The 10,150-nt window shown below is 70.6% G+C and overlaps 1 protein-coding gene across 1 annotated transcript in view; it reads left to right on the top strand.

Annotated features, from left to right (window-relative positions):
• LOC147412815 (V-type proton ATPase catalytic subunit A-like) overlaps positions 1 to 2,898 on the top strand; it is a 5,539-nt gene extending 2,641 nt beyond the window's left edge. Inside the window, 7 exon segments of the mRNA XM_086480987.1 lie at positions 140 to 298; positions 630 to 693; positions 787 to 931; positions 934 to 989; positions 2,369 to 2,463; positions 2,545 to 2,716; positions 2,806 to 2,898. Of these exon segments, the coding sequence (XP_086337113.1) occupies positions 140 to 298; positions 630 to 693; positions 787 to 931; positions 934 to 989; positions 2,369 to 2,463; positions 2,545 to 2,716; positions 2,806 to 2,898 (784 nt within the window).
• The last annotated feature ends 7,252 nt before the right edge of the window (positions 2,899 to 10,150 follow it).

Genomic DNA, 10,150 nt, shown 5'->3' with positions numbered 1-10,150 from the left:
TTATTTGGGCTCCCGCCAGGGCAGCATCAGCATCGTGGGCGTGTGAGTTTTGGGGGGCTGTGGAGGTGTGGGGGACCCCCTCACCCTGCACCCCCACCTAGGGAGGTGTCCCCCACTGTGGTGCCTGGGCTCCCGCCAGGGCAGCGTCATCATTGTGGGCGCATCAGTTTTGGGGGGCTGTGGTGGTGTGGGGGTCCCTTTCACCCTCCCACCCCACCCAGGGGGGTGTGTGTGTGTGTCCCCCACCGCGGTGCCTGGGCTCCCCGTCCTGCCAGGGCAGCGTCAGCATCGTGGGTGTGTGAGTTTTGGGGGGCTGTGGCACTGTGGGGGTCCGTCTCACCCTGCCCACCCCACCGAGGTGTGTGTCCCCCCACTGCGGTGTCTGGGCTCCCCACCAGGGCAGCGTCAGCATCGTGGGCGCGTGAGTTTTGGGGGGCTGTGGAGGTGTGGGGGTCCCCTTCACCCTGAACCCCCACCCAGGGGGGTGTCCCCCACCGTAGTGTTTGGGCTCCCGCCAGGGCAGCATCAGCATCATGGGCGCATGAGTTTTGGGGGGCTGTGGTGGCGTGGGGGTCCCCTTCACCCTGCCCACCCCACCGAGGTGTGTGTGTGTGTCCCCCCCCCCACAGCGTGTCCCCGCCGGGAGGCGACTTCTCGGATCCCGTCACCTCGGCCACGCTGGGCATCGTGCAGGTGAGCGGGGCGCGGTGGGGACCCCCCGCATCCCGGCGTGGTGCCCCCCCCCGACCCCCCCCCCCATCCTGCCGTGTGCCCCCCCCATCCCAGGTTTTTTGGGGGCTGGACAAGAAGCTGGCGCAGCGCAAGCACTTCCCCTCCGTGAACTGGCTCATCAGCTACAGCCGGTACCTGCGGGCGCTGGAGCCCCACTACGAGGGGCTGCACCCCGAGTTCCCCACCCTGCGCCGCCGGGCCCGGAGATCCTGCAGGAGGAGGAGGAGTTGGCTGAGATCGTCCAGTTGGTCGGCAAGGTGGGATGGGGATGGGGGAGGTGGGATGGGGATGGGGGTACGGATGGGGGAGGTGGGATGGGGATGGGGGAGGTGGGATGGGGATGGGGGTACGGGATGGGGGAGGTGGGATGGGGATGAGGTTGGAGGTATGGGATGGGGGAGATGGGATGGGGATGGGATTGGGGTATGGGATGGGGGAGGTGGGATGAGGATGGAGATGTGGGATGGGGGAGGTGGATGGGGATGGGGGTATGGGATGGGGGAGGTGGGATGGGGATGGGATTAGGGTATGGGATGGGGGAGGTGGGATGAGGATGGGATAGGGATGGAGATGTGGGATGAGGGAGGTGGGATGGGGATGGGATGGGGATATGGGATGGGGGAAGTGGGATGGGGATGGGATGGGGATATGGGGTGGGGGAGGTCGGATGGGGATGAGGTTGGAGGTATGGGATGGAGGAGGTGGGATGGGGATGGAGATGTGGGATGGGGGAGGTGGGATGGGGATGGGGGTATGGGATGGGGGAGATGGGATGGGGATGGGATAGGGATGGAGATGTGGGAGGTGGATGGGGATGGGATGGGGATATGGGGTGGGGGAGGTGGGATGGGGATGGGGGTATGGGATGGGGGAGGTGGGATGGGGATGGGATAGGGATGGAGATGTGGGATGAGGGAGGTGGGATGGGGATGGGATGGGGATATGGGATGGGGGAGGTGGGATGGGGATGGAGATATGGGATGGGAGAAGTGGGATGGGGATGGGATGGGGATATGGGGTGGGGGAGGTCGGATGGGGATGAGGTTGGAGGTATGGGATGGAGGAGGTGGGATGGGGATGGAGATGTGGGATGGTGGAGGTGGGATGGGGATGGGGGTATGGGATGGGGGAGGTGGGATGGGGATGGGGGTGTAGATATGGGATGGGGGAGGTGGGATGGGGATGGGATTGGGGTATGGGATGGGGGAGGTGGGATGGGGATGGGATGGGGATATGGGGTGGGGGAGGTGGGATGGGGATGGAGGTAGGGGGTTGGGGAGGTGGGATGGGGGATGTTGGGTGGGGTTGGGGGATGTGGGATGGAAGGGGATGGGACGGTGTGTGGGATGGGGGTATGAGCCGGGGCCAGGAATGGGATGGGGATGTGGGATATGGGGTGGAGATGGGAGTATGGGATATGGGGTGTGGGATAGGGATGGGGATCAGGATGGGATGGGGGATATGGGATGGGATTGAGTTGGGGATGGAGATAGGGGATGGGACGGGGACGGGGGATGGATCATGGTGGGGATATGGGATATGAATGGGGGTAGGGATGGGATGGGATGGGGGATGGGGATGGGGATGGGGATGGGGTGGGGATGGGGATAGGGACGCCCCACCCGTCCCCCCGCAGGCGTCCCTCGCCGAGGCCGACAAGGTGACCCTGGAGGTGGCGAAGATCCTCAAGGACGACTTCCTCCAGCAGAACGGCTACTCCTCCTACGACAGGTACCCCCGGCGCCCCCCCCGCCCCCCCGGCCCCCAGCCCTGACCCGACCCCGACCCCCCCCACCCCCCATCCCCCCCCAGGTTCTGCCCCTTCTACAAGACGGTGGGGATGCTGCACAACATGGTCACCTTCTACGACCTGGCGCGGCACGCCGTGGAGGCCACCGCGCCGGGCGAGCGCCGCGTCACCTGGGCCACCATCCGCGAGAGCCTGGGGGACATCCTCTACAAGCTGAGCGCCATGAAGTTCAAGGTGGGGGTCGTTGGGGGGGGGCTGTGACCCCGCCGTGGGGGGTGGTGGGGGTGATGTGGCCGTGTGTGTCCCCCCCTCCTTGTCCCCAGGACCCGGTGAAGGACGGCGAAGCCAACATCACCGCAGCCTTCGCCCAGCTCAACGAGGAGATGCAGGCGGCTTTCCGCAACCTGGAGGACTGAGGGGGGGCGGGGGGGGCAGGAAAAAAGGAGGGGGAGGGGGGGGGGGGGGGGAAACGGGATGGGGGGGTCCCGTGTGTGTGTCCCCCCCGCCTTGTCCAATAAAGGGCCCGAGGGGACACTCGGCCTCCAGGTGTGGTTTTTCCTGCAGTGGGTGGGAGCGTCCGGGGTGTGTCGTGTGTGTCCCCCCCCCCCGCCCCACTGTGGACCCTCGCCAGCGGCGGGGTGGGGGGGCCAAGGGGTCCCTTTCCTGCTCCAGACTGGGAAAAAAAGGGGAGGAAAGCCCGGAGGGGGGGAGGGGGGGGGCAGTGCCTTTGGGGCCTGGGAGGATTCTGGGGTGTTGATGTGTTGGTTTGGGGGTTCAGCTGCCCCCCCCCCCCCCGCGGGCAGCCGCCTCTCTCCACGCTGAGCCCTGGTGGGTTCAGTGCATGGGGGGGGGGGGGGACACGACACCCCGGTAGGGGGGGGGGGGGGGGGCCGGGCTGCCTGGGGGGGGGGGGGGGGGGGTGGCGGTGGGACATGGGGGTGATGGGGAGACCCTGGGTGGGACATGGGTGATATTGACCCCCCCCCCGCTGGGTGGGGCATGGGGGTGACAGCGATCCCCTGGGTGGGCCACAGCGGGGTGACAATGACCCCCCCCCCCGGACCATCCCCAAGCATTCTCCAGTGGTGGGACCCTGCAGTGACGGTGACCTCCTGGCTGGGACAGAGGGGTGACAGTGACACCCCCCACCCCCCCCCACCCCCCTCCCGCACCGGGCCAGAGCTGCCGTGACCGGGGAGGTGACAGCACCGGGACTCGGGGCGGGGACACACACACACCCCCCCGCACCCCCCCCGAGCCGGGTGCATTTGGGGGCCACCAAGGCGGGCAGCGGGAAGGAGCCACTCGCCACGTGGCTCTTGCGGGGGGGGGGGGGGGTCCTGTGTCGTCTGTGTGTATGTGCGTGTGTCGTCGTTGTTCCCCCCCCCCCCCCCCCCCCCCCCCTCCCGCCCCGCTCCCGGTGCCGCCCCCGCCCGCCCCGTCCCCCGCCCCGTCCCGCCCCGCCGGAGCCACCGCCCGGGGATGTGGGCGCTGCTGCTGCCTCTGGGGCTGGGCTCGGCCCTGCTGCCCCCCGGTGGGTGCCCTTGGGGGGGGGGGGGGGCGCTGGGGGGCGCTGGGGGGCGCTGGGGGGCGCTGGGGGGGGCTGGAGGAGCTGGGGAGGCGGGAGGGCTGCGGGGTGCCGGGGGGCGGGGGCTGCAGGGGGGTCGCAGAGCGGGCTGGGGGGTTGCAGAGGGGGGCGAGGGGTGCGGGGGGGGGGGGGTGCGGGGGGTTGCTGGGGGTGCAGGGAGCCCTGGGGGGTCGCGGGGTGAGGGGGGTGCAGAGCGTGCAAGGGGCTGCAAGGGGTCCGGGGAGTGCAGGGGGTCCGCGGGGTGAGGGGGGCTCTGGGGCGCTGCGGGGTGCTGGGGGTGCGGGGGGGTTCAGAGGGTGCAGGGGGGGTGCGGGGGGCTCTGGGCGGCTGCGAGGTGCGGGGGTCCGGGGGGGTGCAGAGGGTGCAGGGGGCTGCAAGTGGTCCGGGGAGTGCAGGGGGTCCGGGGGGTGCGGGGGGCTCTGGGGCGCTGCGGGGTGCTGGGGGTGCGGGGGGGTTCAGAGGGTGCAGGGGGGTTTCGGGGGGCTCTGGGCGGCTGCGAGGTGCGGGGGTCCGGGGGGGTGTAGAGGGTGCAGGGGGCTGCAAGTTGTCCGGGGAGTGCAGGGGGTCCGCGGGGTGCGAGGGGCTCTGGGGCGCTGCGGGGTGCTGGGGGTGCGGGGGGGTTCAGAGGGTGCAGGGGGGGTGCGGGAGGCCCTGGGCGGCTGCGGGGTGCGGGGGTCCGGGGGGGTGTAGAGGGTGCAGGGGGCTGCAAGTTGTCCGGGGAGTGCAGGGGGTCCGCGGGGTGAGGGGGGCTCTGGGGCGCTGCGGGGTGCTGGGGGTGCGGGTGGGTTCAGAGGGTGCAGGGGGGGTGCGGGGGGCTCTGGGCGGCTGCGGGGTGCGGGGGTCCGGGGGGGGTGTAGAGGGTGCAGGGGGCTGCAAGTTGTCCGGGGGGTGCAGGGGGCTGCAAGTTGTCCGGGGAGTGCAGGGGGTCCGCGGGGTGAGGGGGGCTCTGGGGCGCTGCGGGGTGCTGGGGGTGCGGGGGGGTTCAGAGGGTGCAGGGGGGGTGCGGGGGGCTCTAGGCGGCTGCGGGGTGCGGGGGTCCGGGGGGGTGCAGAGGGTGCTGGGGGGTGCTGGGGGTCTGGGGGGTGCGGGGGGGGGGGGCGCTGGGGGTCCGGGGGGTGCCGGGGGGGGCTGCAGGAGACGGCGGGGCTCGGGGCTGGGGGAGGAGATGTCCCCGTCCCCGTCCCCGTCCCTTCCCACGCCCCTGTCCCTGTCCCGTGTCCCCGTCCCAGTCCCGGTCCCGTCCCGCGCTGTGGTGGTGACGGTCCCCGAGTGTCCCACAGCGGCGAGTCGCCGCCATGGCCGCTCCGTGGGACGGTGACAGTCCCCAGCGTCCCCCAGCAGTGTCCCCCGTGGCTGTGGGACGTTGACGGTCCCCAGGGTCCCCCAGCTGTGTCCCCATGCCCATGGGACGGTGACGGTCCCCTGGGTCCCCCAGTGGTGTCCCCCGTGGGATGGTGGCGGTCCTCAGGGTCCCCCAGCAGTGTCCCCATGCCCATGGGATGGTGACGGTCCCCTGGGTCCCCCAGTGGTGTCCCCCGTGGGATGGTGGCGGTCCCCTGGGTCCCCCAGCAGTGTCCCCCGTAGGATGGTGCCAGTCCCCAGGGTCCCCCAGTGGTGCCCCCCGTGGGACAGTGATGGTCCCCAGCATCCCCCAGCAGTGTCCCCCGTGGCTGTGGGAAAGTGACGGTCCCCAGAGTCCCCCAGCACTGTCCTCCGTGGGATGGTGATGGTCCCCAGGGTCCCCCAGCACTGTCCCCTGTGGCCGTGGGACGGTGGCAGTCCCCAGGGTCCCCCAGTGGTGTCCCCCGTGGGATGGTGACGGTCCCCAGGGTCCCCCAGCAGTGTCCCCCGTGGCCGTGGGACGGTGGCAGTCCCCAGGGTCCCCCACCGGTAGGTCCCCCCCATGGCTGTACCACAGGTGCCAGTGCCGGTGACAGTCCCCCATTGTCCCCAGGCCCCCCAGCACTGTCCCCCTGCCACGGCCCAGCCGAGCCGGCCACAGGCCGCGGGGACACCTCGGAGGGCTGCGGGCTGTGCCACAGCCCCCACCGCGGCCGGGCGCAGGCCAACGGCACGCTGGGTGCCACCGTCACCCTGGGGTGCCCCGCGGCGGGTGCCCCCCTGGGCCGGCTGCTGGCCGTGCACTGGCACTTCTGGGGGGACCCCACGGGCGCCGGGGCCGCCGTCTGCAGCCAGAGCCGCGGCCACCCCCGCTGCCACCCACCCTACTGCGACCGCGCCACGGTGCTGGCGCCCGGTGGCACCGCGGGGGTGCTGGTCCTGGGCCACCTGCGGGACGGGGACGCCGGCACCTACACGTGCCTGGTGCTGGGCGAGGACGACTGCGCCTGCGGGGAGGTGACGCTGCTGCTCAGCAGTGGTGAGACCCTCACCCTGGCGTCGGGGCTGCGGGGCGGGGGGGGGTGGCGGGAGCCCCTCACCCTGGCGTCGGGGCTGTGGGGGCTGTGGGGGTGGCGGGAGCCCCTCACCCTGGTGTCGGGGCTGTGGGGGTGGTGGGGATGGCGGGTGGTGGGAGCCCCTCACCCTAGCATCAGGCCTGTGGGTGCTATGGGGGTGGTGGGAGACCCTCACCCTGGCGTCGGGGCTGCGGGGGCTGTGGGGGTGGCGGGAGCCCCTCACCCTGGCGTCGGGGCTGTGGGGGTGGTGGGGATGGCAGGTGGTGGGAGCCCCTCACCCTGGCATCAGGCCTGTGGGTGCTATGGGGGTGGTGGGAGACCCTCACCCTGGCGTCGGGGCTGCGGGGCGGGGGGGGGGGGTGGCGGGAGCCCCTCACCCTGGTTTCGGGGCTGCAGGGGGTGGTGGGAGCCCCTCACCCTGGCGTCGGGGCTGCGGGGCGGGGGGGGTGGCGGGAGCCCCTCACCCTGGTGTCGGGGCTGTGGGTGCTGTGGGGGTGGCGGGAGCCCCTCACCCTGGCGTCGGGGCTGTGGGGGTGGTGGGGATGGCAGGTGGTGGGAGCCCCTCACCCTGGCATCAGGCCTGTGGGTGCTATGGGGGTGGTGGGAGCCCCTCACCCTGGTGTCGGGGCTGCGGGGGCTGTGGGGGTGGCAGGAGCCCCTCACCCTGGTGTCGGGGCTGTGGGGGTGGTGGGGATGGCAGGTGGTGGGAGCCCCTCACCCTGGCGTCGGGGCTGTGGGTGCTGTGGGGGTGGTGGGAGCCCCTCACCCTGGTATTGGGGCTGCAGGGGGGGTGGTGGGAGCCCCTCACCCTGGCGTCGGGGCTGCGGGGGGGTGGCGGGAGCCCCTCACCCTGGCTTTGGGGTGGCAGGTGCTGGGAGCCCCTCACCCTGGCATCAGGCCCGTGGGGCTGCGGGCAGCCCCTGAGGTGGTTCCCCACCCCCCCCCCCCCCCGTTCTCCCCAGGTGCCCCCTGCAGCCCCCCCTGTGCCAGGCCCCCCCCCCGCGACGGCTTCGGCCTCGGCCTCCTCCTCCTCTTCATCCTCCTCCTGCTGCTGTGACCCGGGACAGCGTGCGTGTGTGTGCGTGTGTGTGTGTGTGAGCGTGTGTGTGAGCGTGTGTGTGTGTGCGTGTGTGTGTGTGTGTGTGAGCGTGTGTGTGTGCGTGTGTGAGCGTGTGTGTGAGCGTGTGTGTGTGCGTGTGTGAGCGTGTGTGTGAGCGTGTGTGTGTGTGTGTGTGTGTGCGCGTGTGTGTGAGCGTGTGTGTGTGCGTGTGTGAGCGTGTGTGTGAGCGTGTGTGTGTGCGTGTGTGTGTGTGTGAGCATGTGTGTGTGTGCGTGTGTGTGCGTGTGTGTGCGTGTGTGCGTGTGTGTGTGTGTGTGAGCGTGTGTGTGCGTGTGTGTGTGCGTGTGTGTGAGCGTGTGAGCATGTGTGTGTGTGCGTGTGTGTGTGCGTGTGTGTGTGCATGTGTGTGTGCGTGTGTGAGCATGTGTGTGCGTGTGAGCATGTGTGTGTGTGCGTGAGCGTGTGTGTGAGCGTGTGTGTGTGCGTGAGCGTGTGTGTGCGTGTGTGAGCGTGTGTGTGTGCATGTGTGTGAGCGTGTGTGTGTGCGTGTGTGAGCGTGTGTGTGTGCGTGTGTGAGCGTGTGTGTGTGCGTGTGTGTGAGCATGTGCGTGTGCGTGTGTGAGCGTGTGTGTGCGCGCGTGTGTGTGAGCGTGTGTGTGTGCGTGTGTGTGTGAGCATGTGTGCGTGCGTGTGTGTGTGTGCGTGTGTGTGTGCGTGCGTGTGCGCGTGCGTGTGCGTGTGTGAGCGTGTGTGTGAGCGTGTGTGTGTGTGCGTGTGTGTGTGCGTGTGTGTGCGTGTGTGCATGTGTGTGTGCGTGTGTGAGCATGTGTGTGTGTGCGTGTGTGTGTGCATGTGTGTGTGCGTGTGTGAGCATGTGTGTGTGTGTGAGCATGTGTGTGTGCGTGAGCGTGTGTGTGAGCGTGTGTGTGTGCGTGAGCGTGTGTGTGTATGTGTGTGAGCGTGTGTGAGCGTGTGTGTGTATGTGTGTGCGCGTGTGTGTGTGCGTGTGTGTGAGCGTGTGTGTGTGCGTGCGTGTGTATGTAAGAGCTTGTGTGTGTGAGCGTGTGTGTGAGCATGTGCGTGTGTGCGTGTGTGTGAGTGTGTGCATGTGTGAGCATGTGCGTGTGCATGTGAGTGTGAGAGCACGTGTGTGCACACATCTGTGCGTGTGTGCAAGAGTGGGGGGGGGCCAGCGTGCACGTGGGCGTGTGCCCGCGTGTGCCCGCGCGGGTGCGTGTGCACATGTTGAGGGGGGGTGCGTGTGCACGCGTGTGCCCATGTCTGGGGGGTCCCCCAGTGGTGTCGTGTCCCCCCCCCCCCCGTGGTGTCCCCCGTGGGACGCCTGTGCCCGCCCCACGTGCCAGCGTGCCCGCAGGGGTGTGCGTGCCCGGCTCCAGGGCACACGCGTGTGCAACCCATCCCCCCCCCCCCCCCCCCGCAGCGTGTGCCACCAGCGGACACCCCTGGGGACCCAACCCCACCCTGGGGGGGCTCCCACCCCCCCGGGACTCACACCCCAGTGTCCCCCGTGCCCCCGCCCTGGTGCCACCAGTGTCCCCTGTGTCCTTGTCCCTGGTGTCCCCCCGTGTCCCCCCATGTCCCCAGTGCCCTGTCCCCAGCCGGGTGGCCGCAGGGTCCCCAGCCCACCCGGGACCGATCCTGCCCGTGGTGACGGTACCCGCTGTCCCCGGGGGGGGGGGGGGGGTGTCTGGAGGGGACTCCGGGTGGGACCCCAGCTGTGTCCCTTGCCCCCTCCTCCCCCTCCTCCCCCCCCCGCGGTGCCACCCTGGGGACACCGGCGGGGACGAGCTTTTGCCGTGTCAGCGCCCGGGTGGCGACAGCGCCCAGAGCCTTCCCCGCTTTGTGTCCCCAACAATGACACCGCCGCGTGCGCCGCCCCCCCGGGGGGACAGAGGGACGGGGGGGGGGGGGGGGGACACGGACACGGCGGGGGGGAGCAGAGGGACAGAGGGACGGGGACAGAGGGACAAGCGGCCATGGGGCACCCGGCTGGCGGGTGCTGAAGGCAGGTGAGTAGCCGGGGGGGGGGGGTGTGGGGTGGTGTGTCTGTCCCCAGTGTCCCCACCCGCCTCCCAGAGATGCCACCCCTGGGTCCCCCGAGGTGCCGCCCCCCCCCCCCCCCCCCCCCGAGTGCCCCCAGCCACCGGTGTCACCCCCCGAGTCCCGTTGTGTCCCCCCCCCCGTGTCCCTGAGGTGCCACCCTGGCTTCTGCTGACAGCCCCCGCAGATGTCCCCATGGGTGGGTGTCCCCTGGAGAGGCCACCCCGGGTCCCCCAGAGATGTCCCCATGGGTGTCCCCTGGAGATGCCACCCCAGGTCCTCCCATGTCCCCCGGAGATGTCCCCATGGGTGGGTGTTCCCTGGAGATGCCACCCCAGGTCCCCCGTGTCCCCCAGAGATGTCCCCATGGGTGGGTGTCCCCTGGAGATGCCACCCCAGGTCCCCCCATATCCCCCAGAGATGTCCCCATGGGTGTCCCCTGGAGATGCCACCCCGTGTCCCCCAGAGATGTCCCCATGGGTGTCCCCTGGAGATGCCACTCCGGGTCCCCCGTGTCCCCCAGAGATGTCCCCATGGGTGGG

This window comes from Leptosomus discolor, unplaced genomic scaffold (genome assembly GCF_034619465.1).
Source record: "Leptosomus discolor isolate bLepDis1 unplaced genomic scaffold, bLepDis1.hap2 HAP2_SCAFFOLD_182, whole genome shotgun sequence".
Lineage (NCBI taxonomy): Eukaryota > Metazoa > Chordata > Aves > Leptosomiformes > Leptosomidae > Leptosomus > Leptosomus discolor.
This window is presented reverse-complemented; position numbering and strand designations above follow the sequence as displayed.